Source organism: Neovison vison, chromosome 11 (genome assembly GCF_020171115.1).
Source record: "Neovison vison isolate M4711 chromosome 11, ASM_NN_V1, whole genome shotgun sequence".
Lineage (NCBI taxonomy): Eukaryota > Metazoa > Chordata > Mammalia > Carnivora > Mustelidae > Neogale > Neogale vison.
The window spans coordinates 192155178-192177659 of NC_058101.1; the positions used below are offsets into that span (position 1 = coordinate 192155178).

At 35.4% G+C, this 22482-nt stretch overlaps 1 protein-coding gene across 1 annotated transcript in view; it reads left to right on the top strand.

Annotated features, from left to right (window-relative positions):
* Nucleotides 1–6789, top strand: part of SGCZ (sarcoglycan zeta) — a 212996-nt gene extending 206207 nt beyond the window's left edge. Inside the window, exon 7 of the mRNA XM_044225527.1 lies at nt 4267–6789. Coding sequence (XP_044081462.1) covers nt 4267–4473 — 207 coding nt within the window. The 3' untranslated portion in view covers nt 4474–6789. The remainder of the gene's footprint in view (nt 1–4266) is intronic.
* The last annotated feature ends 15693 nt before the right edge of the window (nt 6790–22482 follow it).

Consider the following 22482-nt stretch of genomic DNA (forward strand, 5'->3'; position numbering starts at 1 on the left):
TCTAGAACAAAGAGGTCCCGGCCACCCCTGAGTCACGGGTAGAGGTCGCGGAGTCTGGCAGCCCCAGTTCTGCTGGGTCCTGTCTGTTCATGGTCAGCAAATGTTACCTGACTCTGGTCCTTCGACCCCTCGGTGGTAGAGATGAGACTAGACCCCAAATGTAAAAGCATAGGCAAAGCTTTCTTGGGGCTCATGCCCCAGCATGGGGGTGGGGGGCAGTACAAAGGAAAGAACGCTCAGGCCTACTCTCCAAGAGAGGTCAGGTGGAATATTTTTTAAAGGAACTTCAGCGGGCTCACAGGCCCTGCTGCTTGGCTAACTCTCCACCCCTGGGCATGGTTTTTAGTATTCTCATGAGGGGAAAAAGTCGGTGAAAGTGCGGTACTGGGGTCCGACTTGTTGAAGACTGGCTTGCCCTGGACTAGGCTTGCTTCTTAGCTGGTGCCTTGCTCCGCCAGGAAAGTCCTGATGGCCAGCAGGCAGCGGGGAGTTTTCCAAGTGCACAGGGACTTGTCCCCAGGGTCCCTGACTGTCGCATGTCTAGGCTGCAGAAACCTGGCAAAGCTGGGTTGGAAAGAATCAAACTGCAACACCTCTTCTTACCTCATGATTTCTTTTTCAGGCTCAAGTCAAGAAAATATCTTTTAAAAAAATTCATTTAAATTATAAAAATATATATTATAAAATTATATTTATAAAATATTATATTATTATAAAAATAAAAATTATCTATTAATAAAACATACTTCCCTTCTATGGCTGAGGGTTTGGTGTATGGATCCAGGAAGCTTCGGGAATTACTGTCCCACAGCCGTGTGCTGTGGGGAGTAGCCCCCAATGGAGAGCAGAGCTGGAAGGCGCTGTTGTGGCCACACACCTGCTTCAAGTGAGGCCCAAGTCCTTCAGGGATCACTCTGTTGATGAGGCCCTCACAGCTGCGCTTGCCTTAACCAGTGGCCACCTGCTTGCCCGACCTGTACAAAACCTGCCCCTCTCCACAGCTCTTCAGGAGAGCAACCGGCAGGGAGAGATGACCAGCTGTGTCGCTGTAAAAGCCAGCGCGGTGGCATTGTCATCAAGCCACACCAAAGCACCAGGGCTGACCAGTAACAGTTCTTGCCGTGTGGACTAGTAAGAACCATTCCCAGTAGCCTACGGTCATTGGATTCACCCCACGGTGAGCCTCCTCGCCACTTTCCATTTGCACACTTTGTCGTCTACGTCTCAAGGTTTCTTGGACGAAACACCAGCTCCTACATTTCTGTAGCATAATCGCATCTCGGAGCATGCAGACCTAAGGCCCGCTGTCCCAGAGCTTGCCCCGTAGTGTGTTTGGCATTTATGAGGTCTGGGGTTCCTGCTCTCTGCAAGCATGCTAGCTCCTAAAAAGGTGGGGGGGGGGCACCTGGGTGTCCAGTAAAGCCTCCGACTTTGGCTCCCTTCATCCTCTCCCTGTCCTGGGGTGAGGATGCGCTGCCCAGAGAATCCCTGCTTAGCAAGGAGTCTGCTTGCCCCTCTGCTTCGGCCCCTCCCCCCTGCGTATGTTCTCTGTGCCTCTCTCAAATGAAATCTAGAAAAACAAAACAAAAGTAAGGGATACTGGGTAAGCTGTGAAAGTTCCTCTTTTCTTTTTCTTTCTTTCTTTCCTTTTTTTTTTTTTTTGAATATTTTATCCTTTCACTTCAGAGATGGTAAGCGAGAATAGGAGAAGGGGTAGGGGAGAGGGAGAAGTAGGTTCCCTGCTCAGCTGGGAGCCTGCCTTGATGCAGGGCTGGATACCAAGACCCTGAGATCATAACCTAAACCAAAGGCAGATGTTTGACTGAGCCACCCAGGTGCCCCGTTAAACTCAACCAGTAAAGAAGTTATTCATCCCCCCTGTTCCTATGAATAAGTGAAAGAGCCCAGTGTATAATGGTTGGTGTTATCCTCCCTGATGTCCCTCAACAAGGAGACACAGAGCCAGGAGAAATGATGCCCAGCCTCGGTGCCTGAAATATGTCCTTTCCTTTTGCTTAGTTTTGCGAACTTCCAACTTCCCTAGTCGGAGAAAAAGAAGTCTTTAAAAAATAAGAATAGAAACACTTTCTCTTTGCTTTCCCATCACTTAACCCAGAAGGAACTATAGAGTGACAAATTTCAACATTTGACACTTGCAAACAAAAATTTTAATCAGACTTTCTTAACTTTGAATATTGTTGGTAAATTCAAGCATCCATTTACTTTATAATCTAGTCATGTATTCAAGAACCATATACATTAAGAGGAAGCTGTGTGTGCAGGGTTAAACACTGCAAAGTTATAAAAAAAAAATTCAGGTACGATTCCACTTTCAAGGAAGATCTAATTTGCTAGAGAAAGGAAGATACAAATAGGACTGTAAAATAACATCGAATGATGAGCAAAATTAGGGATTCATAAGTTCCTATGGGCAAACCAATAGGAAGGATGGAGTCTCTCCATCTTGGAGCATCAGGGAAGAGTCACGGAGGGTGAAATGGAAGAACCGGTCTCTCCTGGAGGGGGGTCTTTGTGCCTGACAGGGGAGAGACCTGTCTGTGGCGAAAGAAGAACATTGTTTTACGCAACATGCACTCCTACAATTTTATGCACTGCTGTGAACCAGACAGCTGTAGATATTACCTGCAAGGGAGAGAAACAAATAATAAATGAAGGAATACATACTTAATACAATGTTAGGAAGGGGTTGGTACTATAGAGAAAAGTAAAGCCGTCAAAGAGCAATTAATGAATTAGTGCTCTTCCTATAGAGTAGTTAAAAACTTTTTTTAGAAGGTGACCTTTTAGCAGGGATCTGAAACATCTAAATCTAAAATACCCATGTCTGTGGCATATGCATTATATTTCTGTCTTATTTGCAGCATTCAATAGATTCCTGTGTTTCAAAAAGTTAAAAAGAATAAAGGAGTTTGCTTTTAAAAAATAACAAATATATAAAAGAAAAAAGCAGAAATCTCCATCCCTCCCATGGTTTCTAGCTACTCAGCGAATAAGCTGGGTCTGTATCTGGAGAAAACTTGTAAATATCTGGAGAAAACATTGTAAATGTTTGGGGAAACATTTACACTTGTAAATATCTGGAGAAAAGCTATTTCAGGCTAAAGAAATAGGGAGTAAAGAAGCCCAGAAACCCGAGTTCCTTTGATAAGTTTGAGAAAATGCAAAAGCTAGAGCAAGGAGAAGAATCCCAGGAAATTAGGTTACAGAGGCCAGATCATGGAGGGCTGGTGGGCCACGGGAAGGGGTCCAGATTCATGCAACGCGTGGTGAGAGGCTCTTAGGAAATTTTGAGCCCTGGGATGATCTGATCTGTTTCTTAGAAGTCCACTAAGCAGTATACAAAACCGGCTGTAAGAGAACGAAAAGAACAACTGGCAGGCTAGTCAGGGGGCTATGGTAGGGGTCCCAGTGAGAAAGGAATAGGACTTGAATGAGGGCAAATATGTAGAAAAAATGGAGTAATCTCGGATTCTCCTTTTGAGTTAAGAAGTAATTAGCTACGTAACAATAGAATGAAGAAATACCTAGAGAAAGTTGTTTCTTTGTCCATTCAAATTCACGATTTCAGTTTTCTTTGAAACTTTTCTCTTGCATGTCAGAACCATCTGATCACCGTCCCTAAAAGTGTTAAGTCCATGTTTGGAATAAATGAAGTCATTTTGCAAATTCAAAAGTCTAACAAAGTAAGTGTAGCATACAAGTAATCCATTTCATGGAGACTTCAAACCTGATGATATCTAATAATGGTTAATGATGCACATTATCTACGTGGCTTATCCTTTAAACTCTCAAGGTGATTTTATGACTTTTTAAAAATTAGACCGTTGAGTAACTTTTTTTAAGAAGTTGCCCATCCCTTCGGTAAGGGCCTATCCACGAGTACCCCGATTTCTTTGCATCTTCTTTAGACGAGGCATGATTAAGAAGTTAAATGGAGAGACTTTGTCAAACTCATTTAGTTTTCTGTGGTGTTGGAATAAGCGTGTTGTCCCCTTAAGCAGATCGTGCAATATTGCTTTTCAGATCGAGGGCTTTCTGTCCAATAGCACCACATCTCAAAGGAGAGGAAAGCTGCGGAGCTTTGGGGCTGTACCGTAGGAATGTAATTTGTTTGTTCAACAAAGCATGCAGCTAAACCAATACAATTGTTTGCTGTTTAGTCTTTCTTATTAGACCATGTTGTAAAGCTCCGAGGAATGGCGAATGCTAAAATGAATTAAAGCGCACTCTCTTCTCCCCTCCTAGATATTTCTGAATGCAGAAAAAATCCGGCTGGGGAATCTCCCGACGGGCTCTTCCTCCTCCTCCTCCTCCTCCTCCTCGCCGAGCTCCTCCAATTCCCGGCAGACCGTGTACGAACTGTGCGTCTGCCCCAACGGCAAACTCTACCTTTCTCCAGCAGGAGTCAGCTCCACGTGTCAGTCCAGTAGCAACATCTGCTTGTGGAGCTGAAGGGACTGATTCCTCCTCACACCAGAATAGCCTTTTGTTCCTGTCCGTCTGCTTCACAGCCCCGCTCGGTTTCCCTTGTGATCAGTCCAGAGCTGCTTCGAATGGTCCACAGAGCAACTTCTTCCAATGCAAGCAGGGGGTCGCCGCCACCTTCTCTCGTGATTTCCTGTCCTGCTCGAGGCAGATAGGGTGGGTGACCGGGCAGTGGAAAAATCGTCTTCAGCGGGAAAACTGGATCATAACTTTTGCTCAAAAGGGAGAAAAACATAGGTGCCTTTGCTACGTGAAGTGAAGCACACAGTTTTAGATTTTTGCAGGACCCGGAGATGAACTGCATATACATACATTAATTATATAGATGAAATTCCCAGTATCCGACGGCAAGATGAGATGGTTGACCCTGTCAGAAAACTAATTCTACAGCCTGAAAGCACAATTTTCCAATCGTGGTTTGTTTTTTTTTTTTTCTTTTTTTGGATGTAAACTTTTATCCCCAAATTTTAAAATTTTCAAGCATTAGATGATGCTTGCTTTGCTAAAAATTAAATTCAATACATGATTTTTAACAAAACGAAACAAAACAAGACAGAATTCCACCCTGAGTTTTGTTTGTTTCTTTGAATTCAGTGTGTTGTTACTCTTTGTCTACTAAGTCTAGAATTTTGTACATTAGGTAATTTTGAAAGCACTCAGCAATATAATCTTTACAGAATTAACAGAACACCATTATCCTGTCATTTGTCAGATCTGAATGGCCTTATATAGTATTTACTTGGCTTTTGCATGTGACGTATTTGCTTTTAACGAAACATCTAATTTATTGCAATAGGATTAAGAGGGGCATACCGATGGTGTGGAATCCATAGTTTTGTTTTGTTTTTGTTTTTTTTAATTCACATGCTATCATTTCCGTGAGGTTCTCATAGTACAACTTTCTGTTGGCTCCATTCACTTTGACTGACTGCTAAAATTCAAACATATCCGTGAAATAAATAAATGACTAATGTGATGCATTTTGCTGAGAATGGATTCACTTACCATTGGAATATAATCTTCAGAATTATATCTGTATTTTTTTAATTGGAGGTCAAGATTTAAGGATGGTAGAAAGTAAATTACAAATCCCTGCTTCCACAGTAAAAAACATAAATGTTAACAAATATTGACTAAGTGTTTGCTCCATTAGATTCCTATTTTCAGGAATTTGGTCCTAGTTCCTTTCAGCTCTTAATACTTAGTTACCTTGATTAGACTGTTAAGCTACCCAGCTACCCAGACATCAGAAATCATAGCTCCTTCCATTCTCTACGCTAATTTTTTGTAAATTAGCACTAGTAACTGCAGAATAATGTAGATTCGTTTATCACAACAACACTCCTTAACTTGAATTCTTGAAAGTTAGAGAATCCAAGAATGTAAAATTGAATTAAATATTTCCTATAATGGAAAGATGACTGGGTTCCTCTAAGGTAAGTCCTTAGTTTTCACCTGTCAGTCACTTACTTTCCCCTATGCTCATTATTACAGGTATATAGAAGCTTCATTTTGGGGGCCCATGAACATAGAACTTTGAAATTCAGGCCTCTGTAGAATAGAGCAAAGTGGGAGATGGGAACTTGTTGGAGTAATTTGCCGAAAGTAGGAAAATTAGATAACGCAAGGAACAAAGTGAACCATTTGGCCAGAATTATCTTGTTTAGATAACCTAACATCAAATGCTTAGAAAAGCTCCACTTTACTAAAACACATTCTGTATCCACCCAAAAGTCCAAAAGCTAGTGCAGTTTTATCACTTTTCAAATAGAACTTGACTTGTGTTTGCAGGTTATCATGGAAAACTTAAATAACTATTGGAGTAAGAATTTATATGCAGTTGCTTAAAACCTCCTATCATAATGTAAGTGTTCAATTTATTTAAGTTGGAACATTAGAATTTAATATGAGAAATTCTCACATTGGTATAGCAAAGTACACAAAGTCTAACCCAAGAAATTTTGAGAAATTATGGGTGCTAATCACTGTGTTATGGACCTTTTACGAAAACACTGTGTATTAATTTGAGACATATTCAAGTTCTAAACATCCCTAAATTAAAACAATTACAAAGGTTTTTTAGTCAAATGGAAACAATTCTTTTGATTAGGAGTGAGCACCCTTTCTAATCTCAGCTCTGTCTTCTACTAATCAGTGAGCTGATTAAGGCAGTCTGGGAATCTCTCCAGACTCCCAGTTTACTCCACTATACAACACAAGTATCGGGTCTACTGGTCTCTTGAGGGCTCTAACACGTCTAATTCCAAGAGCAAAAATTCTAGGTGGTGGAAGGGTCCACTAAATTTTAAATCCTGTGTCGTAAGAGGAGAAAAGTCGAGAGAGAGTGAGGAGACCAACGCCATAGAATCCAGTTCTGGTGAGGGGCTGTCAATTTCAAGTTCAAATATGTTCTGAAATGTTATACAATTCGAAAGAAATATATGTTAAGAGATTTAGACTATGTCTAAATGATGTAAAAATATCTTTGATTTAGTAGAAATAGTGATACAGCTGCCTCTGCTATCCAACACTGGGCAGTTGGTTGAAATTACTGGGCTGGCTATTTTAAATTCCTTAGAATCTAGATATAGACTCAGCCTCAGAGCTGAAGCTTCTGTTGAAGGCACGGAAGATTGCTCCTAAAAGTCCTTCATTTCCTCATAAATGGAGGTTTGGTTCTCTCCTACTACAGAGTTCCCTTAACTGTAGACTGTGAAACCGATTCATCGTCTGTTTCTCCAGTAGTATCTTTCTGTTACAACCTGTATAAATAGTGTGCAGTTTATGCAGATGCAAATTTCATCTTTCCTAATTTAAAACTAAAAAAAATTCCTTTGGGTGTAATACATGGACCTTAAACTTTGTATTGAGTTCAGCTGGAGAAGGCAGGAAAGGAAGAAGGGAGAAAGTCAAGCAAACCCACAGGCAGAAGGGATAAAAGGAAGGAAAGGGATTGACCATATTCCTAGCATTTACATTTTTAGGTGGGGATGAAAAAACAAAGTATCTGAGTTCTGTTTCTGGGGGGTTAAAGGAGAGAAGCAGACACATCATCCCTTATGCTTTTAGAATATTTAAATGAGACACTCTCAAAAAAATAATACTTCGAAATTTCCTGTCTCTTTTCACTCAACATCTCCAAAATTTCTACCCTGTATTTCTTGGTCCTATTTTTTTTCTTATTAGGAACCACAAGCTTTCTAATTTAGTACATAATTAATTATTTATTGAAGCGTTCAAGATAATTTTATACTTCACATTTGATATTATCAGGAAATCTTCGATTTCAGTACCCCAAATCTCTGAAAATGTATCCTGGAGTTTCATTTCTAGTTCTGCACCTACCTACTCATGTGACCTTAAGAAACGTACTTCCTTATCTTGACCACAGTTTACTTACCTGTGAGAGGGGTACAGCAAACTAGAAGTTTCCTCTAGTTACTGTCATGTCTAAAATTTCACTGATTTCACTTAAGAAGAGACACAGCACTCTTCAGTTCAGTAGCTTAGTCTGAATTAGCATTACTGATCTCCTTCTATACCTTAACCTGTTTCTTGTTGGAATGTTGAAATGCAAATCTTTCTGGCATCCTGCTCCTTACTCCTTTTTCCTATATCTTTCTTGTTCTTACTATGTGATCATTAATGTCCCTTTCATATGTAATGTCATTGACAGGCTTCGGGAATATGGTTGACATTTTAAAAAGAAAAGGATATATTTGGGTCTTATTGAAAACTACTTGTGAAATTAATAGAGATATTTACCAAATATTAATACTCCGTTGATCATTCTGTTACTACTTATCCCCATCAAACTAAAAAGCTCTGGTCTTCTGAAGAAAAGGTAATTTGATCACAAAATTCAGTTGCTGACTTTTTATAAGATGCTATGCCATTCAAACTTCCTGCATTTTTTACCATCTGAATTTCTCAGTTGGACAGTGCCTCACTTTATTAAACTGGTATTTGATACAAGAAAGCTCCAAATGCATTGTGTCATTGCAAACATGCTATCTCCATATGAGGCAGCAATTGGTAGAAGGCTGGAGAGTGTTTAATGCATTTAAGTGCTATATTTTATAACAGATAATGTCAGTATCATAATATTAAATTATTAAAATAGTTGAAGATATTTAATGGCCAAATTTTCTGTACCACGATCAAAGCCAAATTCATGTTTGAGTTTCACATGAGTAAGGCCTTATAACCTTATTCTTCTGGTAGCTTTGGTCTAATTATCATTGCTCATGTGACCATACTTAAAGATACTTGGAGAAATTATTTTCTCTCTGTAGTAGTGTATATTATAGCAATGAATATTACAAAATATCATTATCACAAAGTAAAATGTTATATTTTTATTTAAAACAATTATAAACTAATGAATGACCTCATTGAACACTGTTATTCATATTGTTTTATACTGCAGTTCATTAGCTATTTAAATGTCAAAGACCAAAGACTGGGATTTCTATTGTATTTAACTCTACAACACTATGGCTTCTACTAATCAATTTAAAGGAATAGGAGGGCTTATAGTTATAACATGAGGTAGTAAACATCCTCCTGGCAGGATTCTGAGCTATAGATCATTAACTAATGTTTTTGGTTTTAGAAGGAAAATTTTGTTAGCATTGTCCACTTACTTTTTATACATGCATAATAAACTCCTTGATATTCATAAGACCAGTATATAAAGACTATATCCTAAAAATGGGTCCAGGCTGGATTGACTCAGCTGAGTTTAAACTTTCGTTGCTCAGTAAAAATTCTTTGGAGAATATAATTAATTTGAAATACTCTTAGAACCAGAGGGCTATTTTTTAAGTGTTGATTGAAGCGGTTCCGCTCTTGGAGAAAGTCATTGAACAACATGAAAGGAAATGAGGTATAATGAACTGTGATCCTTTGTTTTTGCAGTCTTTATACCTCATTTGTCTGAATGGTTATAAATAAAAGCCAAACAGGGTTGAAGATGTGCAAGGACATTCACTAACAATGGAGATACGTAATTTCAAGTCTGAGTGTCTCGTTATTTATACAATTCTTTAAACCAGGTCCACTACTCATTTATTTTGTTTTGTAATTTTCATGTAAATGTTTTCTTGTATATATAGATATATGGAAAAATGGAACTATTTTCTTACACATACTATGCAATATGTTTGTAAAATTGCAATATTACCAAAATACAAAAGCTGTGCTTTTGTACTCTATCTTGCTTTATGTAAAATCAATCTTTTTCTATTTAAATGGACTACCGGTCCCATAAACTGTAGATAACCTATCTATTCAAAATCAGTCTATTGTATCTTTTGTTTAGATTGGGGTGGATTGCGTTCTATTTCTTTTGGGAGAAAATGCACCAGTTTGGCAGTTGGAAACTTTGTTTTCCTTAAAAAATGAGACCTTTGAAGCATGCCATGAGCTCATATAATTTAAGATCTCTCCTGTAATTCTTGTATTTTGTCCTAATTTTGGTGCTACTGTGTAACCATGATTAAATGTGATAGTCAAAACAAAGAGGATCAAAACTTATATGCTATCATTTGTTTAATTGAGAAAAAAGTTTGAAGAGGAGGGATATGAGTATTATAGTGATTTAGAGACCTTTTTTTGAGTATGTGTTTTAAATATCAATTCTAGTATGATCTATGCTTTTCAAATTTTAGTTTAATCTGTATATTTATATTTGATAAAGATGCTTCCCTTATGAAAAATTGAGCATATTGTTCTTCTTAAACATAGGAGCAATGAAACTAAAGAAATCAAATTGACTTAAAAGTCTTGGTCGCTACATTTTTGCCAGATTTTTAGCTGAGAGTTTACGCATTCTGCAAACTCTGATTTGATTCTGGGGGTTAGAGTAAATGAATTGTTATTTGCTCGAATATACATCCCTATGCAAACATATATCATCACGTATAAGTACACATACACGTGCAGTGGCACACTAATTGGCATTTACCTATTTGATGTATTTCTTCATTTCCTTGTCACACTCAAAACATCAAGAACCAACTAGTTCAAAAGATAACCCAGATTTGATTACCCTTTAGAGAAATAATTCCCAGTCCCGTTCCCTGCATGCTTTAAGAGTGACTTAATTTCTCATAGGTTCCAAAAAAGCAACAGTATCATTTGGAAGTTTTGTGTTTGTTGTTGTTGTTTTGGTTATTATTGCCATGTTCTTTGTTGCCCACATATTTCTACAGACTGGTCCACGTATTAGGAAAAAGGGAAAGAAAATACAATCATTTACACTCCTCACAGAAGCTTCCTAAATGTTAATTATCAATAGACAATAAATGAATGCTTTTACTTTGGGGAATCCTATATATTCTATGACTTCACAAAATTTGGGATGGTTCTAATAAGCAACCAGACCTTTCCATACCTGTTTCCAGCATATCCTAGCTCTGCCTGGTTTGGGGCACTCTTTTTTTCTTATTAAGTGGGGGTACTAGAGTACAGGTTGGGCATGGATATTAAACCAGAGTTATCTAGGATGATATTATGTTAGTATTTCCCAATGGGCTAACATTAAAAGAACGGCTATAGAGAATAGCACCGCCCAAACTGAAAGTTGCTGTAACTTTGTGTCATGTAACAAATTTTAGAATGGAGGCACGGTTTTACATTATTCTTTCCCTTTCAATAAGAAATATTACTTGCTATGAAAGTGGGATATATGGTAATAACAAATCTTGCTATTACAGTATTCACTAGTGATTTTAAAAATTAACTATGTTCTGCCAGTTAAAAATTATTCTAACTCAAAAAGGAAGTAACTTGAAATTATTGAAAATATAAATTGCACCCCCTGATTTTTTTTTTTCCACGCAAAGAAATACCATTGAGACTGGGAAAGGAGAAGGACTACATCATAAAAGATTCAATTTTACCTTACAAATATATACTAAAGTTTTTCTCAGAACTAGCCCAATCCACTCTTCTTTCTGGTGGTATATATAAATTGCAAAGGACAGGATAAATACATTGGTTTGGCACAAAAAGAATGTCATATTACAACTAAATATTGTATTTTAGCTGATCAGGTTTTCTAGGTAGTAATCACTTATTTTTAAATATCACTTGTTATCAGAAAGCATATCTGATTTCTTAAATATAAACCCTTAAAACAGAAAAAGAATGAAATTGAAGGAAAACCATAGGAAGAAAGGAGGAACAAAAGGTTAATCACTAAAACAAAACTAGTTAATATGTTGAATATTAAGTGTATATTTAAGTTTCCTAAAAATCAAGATTTAAAGGGAACTCATTAGACTATGTCATTACCACTTTATAATATATAAACATTTCCTATGTTAACCCTGAAGAATGTTACTGTCTATGTATTTATTCATGGATCAAATAGAAAACAATACCTAAAAGAATAATTTCATATGAAAAACTGTCCTCTATTAACTATTAGTAATTATGGAAGATGATATGTTGTAGGATCACTTGGAGTGTTACAAAGCATGAGAATTTTAATTGATTCATTATTCATTAAAATATGCATAAATTACCCCAAATGTATAAAAACTAGCCCAAATGTATAAGATGTCAAATGTAAATAGAATAGATCCAAAGCATGTGAGAACTTGCCAGATATTTTTGAAAATATATACAGTTTTTCTTATGCAATTTATGTGTTTATATAGCAGTGTGTATAAATGTGTAAGTGTATAAATGTATAAATGTTTAGCTTATAAGGTAGGAAAATGTATAAATGAGTTTAGCTTATAAGGTAGGAAAGAAACCATTTGGAAAGTATTATAGATGAAAAGTCTTGTTAAAATCCCGTACCACTTAAATTTTAAAAATATGGTGAACTCAGTATTTTCCTAATGTTTACAACTTGCTAGAAGATTCTGAATTCATTGGACACCACAACTAAGGGCTTTCAGACATCAGGAAGAAAGTTACCAATTGTTCTCAAGATTAATTAAGGAAATACAAAGCCAAAAAAGGACATAGCCAAAATTCTAGAAAGATATAATAATTTCTGTCCTTGGGTCAATCTCACTACCAATTAGACTTCACAGATCATCTTGAATTTATAGCTGATTTCAAGGGATTGCATTATATTTTTAATGTACAGCACATTATATGAAGTCACTGTTTAAAGGTAGTCTAAAAGCCCATAAAAAATAAATTTAATAAGTTACAGCTTCAAATCAGAACACTATAATATAAAAAATTTAAATTCATTAAATAATAAATGAAATTTCAATGTAAAATATTAAAAATTATAAATTTCCTTTTACATTTCATCTTTCAACATCTACAAATTTCTTATTTTTGCTATGATCCACTATCCATCTGCAAAACAGTCCTTATAAGTAAATGGATTTGATTTTTAAAGGGGCATCGGTAAAGTAGAAGCAAAAAAATCAGATTCTAATCCCTATGTTGTTTTGAATGTCATTCAGTAATCTGCCTAAATCTAATCTAAGTAAGAGTCTAAACTTCATTTGTGATTACACATGGATTTCACCTTGCATACCAACTCTGCCCAGCTGAAAAGGGCTATCAAGATGGGGCACTGTATTGAAAAAGATTCTAGAATAAGGTTCAGGCTCTCCAGGAAGAGTGGCATGATCATGTGTTATGTCAGGGGTTCTGGAGTGATTGATTTATTGCAGTATGTCTGCGCATCTTAGCAGCAAAACAATGCTCAGGTTCTACCAGCTCAACACTAGGCTTCGGTTGCCTAAACTGTAAAATAAAGATGTGAAATACAGACAGTTTTTAAATGCAACAATGTCACCTTAATATACTGTATAATTTCTTAAAAGTTTAATTCTGTGCTATATCAGATTTACTTTTACCCTGATGTGGAAGTAATAGCGTATAAAGCAGTGTGCCGGAATCAAAGGATTAAGGAAAAGAAGTGGTAAGTCGTCAAGCATTTGATGAGTTACAGTCCATTCTGTAATCCAAAGCCCACAAAGGAATTATCTGTAAATTATCTGGGCTCTGGAAAACAATTTTACATCATAGTCTACAGCTCAGAGATAGAAGTAAATTAACTAACATGGGTTAAGTATATATAGTTATTTGTACTGAATTAAGACACTCGATTTCTGTTACTTTAATTAGGATCTCAACTCTTTTGGATTAAATTAAATTCCAGTTTTATAGCCAAGAAAGCTTTATTTCAGAGAAGTCAATCAACTATTACAATTTCTATGTTTATTTGGTTTTAATGCATTCATTTGCTCATTTATTTAATAAATGGTAACAGGTACTTGGATATGTCCGGGACTATTTTACTAGTCTAGGCATTGGCCAACCAAGCAGAGAGAGAAAAGGTCCTGGGGTCCCTGGGTGGCTCAGTCGTTTGGGTGTCTGCCTTCAACTCAGGTCATGACCCCTGGGTCCCCGGATGGAGCCCCACATCAGCACCCACCCCCCGCCCTTCTCCCTGCTTGTGTGCTCTCTTTCTCACTCTCTCAAATAAATTAAAATAAAGTCCCAACTCTTGCGGAGCTTCTGGACTCCGCAGACCACAGATAATGTAAAAATAAATAAACACCATAGCATCATAATATGAAAAGTTCTATGAAGAAAATAAGCAAAGATGTAGTGGCACGGTGAATCTCATTTGGTATAATAAGCACTTGAAGAAAAAGAAAACCTTATCATTACGAGTCACAAAGTTTTCCTTTATTCACAGTATCTGATGATCTGTGGTAGATCCAACCACCTGGATACCTGGTGTCCGTTAGGAAAATAGTCCTAACAGAAGTAACTAGGAAGTTTGCATTCAGATTTCAATAACATAAATAATGCTGTAACTGGGTATAAATTAAGAGTAAACATTTACTGCAATCTTAAAGTCTATGATTGAATTCAAGGTCATTAGCTGATATCCCAACTTCAGTCATAATTGTGTGTGAGATTCCGTGTTTTGGCCTCAGACACCCTCTCTTTTAACACAGACCATGATTCCTGTTGATTTCATGTCCTGGCTGCATGTGGAAAATTATGCTTCTTTGGCTGTGAGTATGATATGTTACCCAGTTTATCAACAAAAAGTTCTTTTACTATGGAATACCCCCCCCTTTCAAAAAATAAATCTCAGAATGATATTCTAATGATAAAAAGTAAAGGTCTTGATGTCTTGGAAAAAAAAAACCAACAAGATTATTAATTCATAGTGTAATCACCTTCTACCAGGAGGACATATTTGCTCTGGATTCTGACCCTTACAAAATGCTCGAAGCCTCAATGCTGCTCATGTTACATCAAATGACTTATTCATTGTTTCCTCTTCATGTGTCTATTAGAATAAGTCAGCTGTAAACTTGACTTGAGTATTCTCACAAACTGTATCTCAAGCTATAGCAGTTTTGTCTCTGGGATGGATCTGTTGAGTCAAGTGACAAGATTCTTACTCTCCTTCCAATTTTAATGATTGATAGATTATATCTTAGTGTCTTGAATTGCCCTGAAAGTATTTGAGAAATATTCATTATGGAAAACACTAAATTACAAAACTACACCTTGGTCATTTGCCTAAGGGAGAGTAATCATATACTGAGAAAGGTTTTAGGTAAATTAATCCTTTAACTTGGGCATCTGAAGATTTTTATTGTTTGAATGTCCGCAGACTATAATTCCATAGATCTTTATCCCAACCATAATGACTGACCTAAAAACAGTATACTGTTTGGAAGTTCTAATATTCAACTTCCAAAATTTTTAACAAATAATATAGGGAAGTTTGAGTCAGATAATTTTCCAATTCACAAACTTTAGATTTTATTAAAAGAGTATTTTTTTAAAGATCTAGATACCAAGTCATATTCCTTGAATATGGCTTGCTATGTTGCATAGTTATCTAAGCATAGTTACCATAAGAAAATGCATGGTGTGAGTTGTGTAAGACTGATGAATCACAGACCTGTACCCCTGAAACAAATAATACATTATATGTTAATTAAAAAAATAGCAGCAATGAGAAGACCCTTTGGGATGATCATAATTCACCTCTCCACCAGGAATTTAATCAATCATGAATTAACATTGTAGAGAAGGAAGGAGACAAATCAAGAAATGGACTCAAGGCTAGAGAACAAACTGATGGTTCCCTGAAGGAAGAGGAGTTTGGGGAAGGCTTTAATAGGGGATAGGAATTAAATAGTGCACCTGTTCTGATGAGCGCCAGGTGATGTATGGAATTGTGGAATCAGTACATTGTACACCAGAAAATAAAAAAACACTTTATTTAGCTATCTAGAATGAAAACAAAATATTAAAAAACCAAAAAAAAATGCCTGGTGATAAATACTTGTTAATTAGAGCACTTAAAAACAATTGAATAAGAGGGCTAGTATCTAATATTGACTACTTAGAGGTGACACTATCATTTGCATTATAATAACTTTCTTTTTCTTTTCCAAAGATAAATCAGTTCAGGTTGGAACTAAACTTATATTCAGTGGTGATACAAAGAATAGATTTGTAGGCTCTAACTGATCCATCAGCTTCCCCACACTGCTTTAAAAAAATAATAATAATTGACCTACCATATTTTCACCACTCTGAAAATGGGTATAACCAAATAAACTCAAATATCTTATAGACTTATAAAGTTACATATTTCTTAAAGTAGTACTTAAGTGTTATTTCATAGTCTGTTTTAAGTAAATTTTTGTTGTTGTTGTTGTTAACAGTGGCCCAGGATAGTTGTGGATGGGTGGCTCATGGCTCAGTCCACTGGGTGTCTGACTCTTGGTTTCTGCTCAGGTCGTGATGGGGCAGGGGAAGGGAGGGTTGTGGGATCCAGTCCTGCCTTAGCTCAGGGCCCAGCCTACTTGTCCCTCTCCCTCATCCTCTGCTCCTTCCTCCACTTCTAAGTGCTCTCTCACTCTCTCTCACTCTCTCTCTCCCTCTATCTAATAAATAAGTAAATAAAATCTTAAAAAAAAGTGTCCCAGAATAATCACCTGCCCACGTTCAGATCATGATCATGAAGGTCAGAAGTTCATTTATCCTACTGAAGATCAGGAAGTGAAATAAATCTAATTGACTTGATTCAGCCTCAACTTTATCTCTCTGGTTTTGTGTTAAAATCCATATCTTAATCCACATTTAGCAAATGAATATATATGATTGTACTCTTACTTTCCATCATCCTAAGAGCTGAAGTAAGGTTGATCTAATTGAGTTAATGTGGAAACATGATAAATGTAAAAACTGTTAAAAATTTTTCCTTGCATAAAACTTTTGGAATAAACTTTTTAAAAGATTACCTATGAGATAAGTTTGAGCACTATTTAAACATGATGGCTACTTTGTCTGAAATGTATAGTTCTTTTGATCTAGTTTAGCCACATATATTCAAATTTAAGATGCACTGAAAAGGTCAAAGAAAATCCTCATTTTATCTGCAACAACATGTTAAACTGTTCTGTTCTGGTGGGGAAATATATTTAACCCATTCTGTGTAACAGCGACAACTTGATATGAACTATCAGGAAATGGTTTTAGCTTCTGTCCTACCATGCCTTTAAGTTCCGTGATGGTGTGCAGATGGATAGTCAAAGGGAATTCAAGTGTCTACTTACCTAAGAAGTGATCAGTCATTGTCCATAAAATATAATCACTGTTCAAAAAGATGAGTGAATGATAAGAACTGTGTCGTATTTTGAAATTTAAAGGGAAATTAATAACCAAAAAGTAATAAAAAATTAAAGGCAATTCACATTAAAATGCATCATTTGGGGAAAAAATGCATCATTTGAATTATATTCAAAGCCATTATTTCCAAATATGATCCCTTCCATGATGACTTCAACAAATTGAATAATGTAGTGAGAAAATAAAAGTTACATAATATCCTTCAAGTGATGCAATTTCTGGAGGCTTAGCTTCTCAGTCCATGGTGTCTGGATTAGTCTGGTTTTACATGACCTCAGAAAAGGAGAATCATCTCAAAAATCAATAAACAGAAGGAAAAGTACATGGCTTAAAGTATTAATTATTCACTGTTTGACTAGGTTGGCAGTTCTGAATCTGAAGATGTGTTTAAGCTAACAATAATCTGGTACCTATGAGTTTTCATTTAATTCTCTGCACTTTTTTGCAAATACATTTATCAAATGGATTAAGGTATAATTGGGACACTTTTCTTTACCCACGAAATTCAACAAAATGGCCTTAACCTAAACACCCAAATTTACTGTTTGCAGAGAGGAACACCTGCAACAAAATGAGATGCTTTCCAAAACAAAGATTGGATTTTCCTAACATAAAAAGGGTTACTGGGATGAACTTTAAGTAGAATTCCTTTAGTAATTGTTTAACTATAGAAAATTCAATTGGGAGCATCTTACACTAATAAGGACATGCTCTATTTTAGTTGAAAATTGGACCGCTTGAATGAGCCCAAATATTGGGCTTTTCTCAGAAATGACCTTGTAATTATTCAAGATGTATAGGAAACTCTTCGGAATGTAATTGCATTTACCCCAAACTTATGTAATCTAACACACACACCCTTTGGGCAATTTAGGAGCGGTATGTCACTGTTCACAAAGATCAATGGAAGTCCATATTTTTTCATGATTACCAGACCTGTTTGCAGAAAAATACGGTGTCTAAAGAGTGTGCTGGAATCACATCATTTATTTCTTGGTTAGGTTTTTTTTTTTTTTTTTTTAACCTCCTGTTTCAAATCTTACATACTTTTTAGGCATGATGAATTTTTAATATATTTATATGGAGTGCAGTTTATACTTTTTAAAAAACTGAAAATTTAATGCTTAAAGAAAAAATAATTGCCATGTATTTTGGGTAAGAAGGAAAAAATGAATTTTGACCACATAACTTTACTTTATGAGACAATATAATTTCGATTGGTTTAGCTAATATCCCTACATAATTTTAAGATAGAAACCTATCTTCCCCAAACACACTCTTAGATATTTTAATTTTAAAGTATCCCTTTAGTTAAATTATTGTTATAATAAAATATATATATATTAACAAAGTTTCTAAATAGTATGTTATACCCTTCTATAAATTTATTTTATTGAGATTATCAAAATATATACATGCAATATATTATAAAAACTTTACATGTGTCTTACACTGAATTTTTAAAAGTAGATACAAATAAAAATATTTAGTACAAATGACAGTAAATGTGATAACTTTTTCTCTCCATTAGATGGAAGGCTTTGCCATCATAACATCATTTATTTTAGGAAGAAGAAAATTCTCTTGGAAAAGAGTGGTAAATAAATGATATTATAAAACACTGAAACATCTAACAAAGTGAATGCTAGATTGAAATAGTTACTCAAAAGACAAACTGATTCTTTATTTCTTCTTCTATTCTTTATTTCTTCTTTATTTCTTTATATGCCTTTTGTTTTTTGTGAGGATGTTCTACAAATAATGCTCTTTTTTCAATTAATTTTTCTGTAAAGAACCACCCTATGGAAATAGGAAATAAGTATCTTAATGCAGACATCTCACACTGAGTCAGTGCTTTCAAATATATGTTTCATTAATCACTATTTCCACAAAATTTAACCAAGAGTGTAAAACAACAAAGTCACATGGACAAAACAAAACTGAACATTAAAACCACAAGAAAGAATAGGCAAGTAAAGTAATACCAATTTTTTTAATTTTTTTTAAAGATTTTAATACAAATTGAGTAACTTCATTATTGAGATAGATTTTGCAATGCCTCCCAGTTACTTAAGCAGAGAAACTTTTTTTTTTTTTCCAACATTTTATTTATTTATTTGACAGAGAGCACAAACAGGAGGAACAGCAGAGAGGGAGAAGGGAGCCCAACAATGTGGGGCTGGGACCATATGGGGCTGGGACCCTGGGATCATGATCTGAGCTGAAGGCAGATGCCTAACCCACTGAGCCACCCAGGTGCCCCGAGAAACATTTTTAGTAAAGAATATCCTATCCTATCTTTGGAAATGCTGCCCTAGGTTTTTCAGCAGTGTGCTAAATTGTGAATTGTGATTTCACCCACATAAATTACCCAAGTTATTATATAAAGAAATGCTCTCCAGCCACCTGTCCACAGCATACTCAGATAACAATATTTTAAAATAAAACCTTTTTAATTTACCCCAAGAATTTCCCATTTGTTGTATTTACCCTTTCAATATGAATTCTGATTCCCTCACCTTAGTGTTTATTGATAACCTCTAATGCTTCTAGGTCTGCCTTAAATATTTGACACACATGGTTTTGGTGACAAGTAAATAAAATTGTATTACATAAAAATTGTTTTAGGCCTGGATCATCATGTTTCCTTTTACAGGAGTTCAGATTGCATGTGGGCTGAGGCTATAGCAATGGAAATTCAGGAGAAGTGTGACATTTTTATATTTAGTATTAACATACGTAACTAGCAATGCTATAAAGCCGTTATTTCATAATGCTTTCTTATAATCTATTTTAAAAACTCATTTATCCCAGAGCACCTTGAATTTTACTTATTTCAAATTTAGATTTTCAAATGCTTTTGTTAAAAATTTATGAGAATAAAAATGCACAGGCTTTGATAAAAACATTCTCTTCTTGGGCGCCTTGGTGGCTCAGTGGGTTAAAGCCTCTGCCTTTGGCTCAGGTAATGATTCCAGGGTCCTGGGATCGAGCCCTGCGTCAGGCTCTTTGCTCAGCAGGGTCCCCCTCCTCTGCCTGCCTCTCTGCTTACTTGTGATCTCTGTCTATCAAATAAATAAGTAAAATCTTTTTTTTAAAAAAATTTCTCTTCTTAAAAGGTAAATGATGAATGAATCCAACTTTGAAGAGAAGGAAAATCAGTAGTTACATAATCTGTTTTTCATGGATTCAAATCTCTGTGTTTTCTTTTTTTCATTGCTTGTAAGGGTTAATAACATAATCTTCTTACCTCTAGATTACACCTAATGAATTGGAATGCCTGTTGCCCTTGCAAAAAGATACTAGTATCAGTTTTATTTTAGAAAATCTTTCCAATATTTTTTTAAAAGAATTCATTTACAGTATTATTATAACATCCAAGAAGTGTTACTTCAGAAAAAAGATGTAGAAAGAAAAGCAAGATTTACAAAACTTTGAGAAGCCCAGCATAGTCATAAAGTGCACATATTAAATAACTCTATCATTCCTCATTTTTGTAATTATAAATTGTTATAAATATATACATCCTCAAATCACATTTAAAAAGGAAAAATCAATCCAATAATACAAGATAGAGCTAAGACATATTGTCAATATATATGAACACATTAGCATATATATATTGGTAGGAAAACAGAAAAAACAATATATGAGAGAATTTTTAAAAATCTGTATTACAAATAGTACCAAATTAGAAATATATTATGGACTGATTTAATGTTAGAGACATCAAAGTCCTTCAAAACAGTTAGGGCAGGATAATCTATTACTACAGGAAATATTTAATAGACAGAGGCCAAAGACTGAATCTGTTATTAAAAATGTTTGCAATAGAGTTCAAAAATAGCCAAAAGTGGCTTAACTCTGTAAAAACAAACAAACAAACAAAAACTGTGTAACAGAGAATCTTCTAGTGCAACTTACTTCAACTTACAGATATACAACAATGTCCCATTGGAGACTTCAAAAAAAATGCTTCTTTTATACATATATTAATATTTTCTTCTTCTAGAGCTCTCTCAATCCTCTCCCCAATCTTTTCTGCTAAATGTCTTCTCAATGTTTTGTGATGGTTTCAATGGTAGCTGAATGCCTGAAAAACCTCTACCTACCATATTCTGACAGACTCAATAATCACTGGGATGCAGAAAATCCATTTATTAAAAGTGAATTGTTGCATTCCTTTTCTGCATTCTGCCCCAATGGGCTCTTCCTTTGTATTCACCTATGCCCAGATAACCAGGAGTCCCTGAACTGATCACGTTGTTCCATGTTTGCAAATTCTCAACCAGGATGTATTTCTGACTGTAACCCTGGGTTCAAGCACCAATATCCCACAAAGACAACCCAGCAGTTTGCTTCTCTTTTACCTTAATACTATGTAGCCCTTTATCAATAACCTAACCTCATGTGTACAGCTGTTTTCCTCAGTGGTTCAATCAGTATCCTCTATTTTTAATAATATTTAAGAGACCAAGAATTCTGAAAAATAACTGCATAGTGAATTTTTCTCTCTTACATTTACTTAAATTTTGGTCATTAGAATTCACTGAAAGAGATCTACCCAAAATCTAGAATATTTTAAAATGTTGATGATAATCCTAAATAATTTTACTGCTGATTATATAAATATAACATAATACTATAATTCATGAGTGACAATTAGATAATAAATACATTGTAAATAATACAATTTAAATAATGAAGCATTAATAAAAACTAATTGCCATAAGTTGTAAACCACCGGTTCATGAAAAAGACACGGCACTTCCTGATGGAGATAGAGCACAATGTTGGATCCCAAGAAATTCACTTTTATTGTAGCATTTTGGGAAAATATTACACTAAATCTGTTCCTAAAAGCACTATCAGTTCTAAGAAATCAACAGATAAGTGAGAAATTCAGAATACAAAACAGCAAGATTTTTAAATAGAGGCAATCCTAATTTGGGGGGAAACAAAGGATATCTGCAAGAAATTTGAAAATATATATCATTTACTCCATCCTAACTGCCTCCAGGATCCAAGTGTTAGTGAACTCTCTCACCAAGTGGAACACATGAGGTGCCAGGCAGACGGCTCACACTTGTGAGCTTGTAGTTCCATTTCTCCCATGAGGTACAATTGAGATATTTTTTCTGACTTTTTTTTTTAAACAGTTGATGTCAATAGGATGTGATAAATGTATCCAAGAATTATTGAAATTCCAGCAAGAGATAGAAATGTTAAAATAAGTAAAACACAGACATTACTGCAAACTACTCCAAATATATGAGTTTTTAAACAGCTTGAATGTTTCATAACTGAAATCCCACTTCGTAT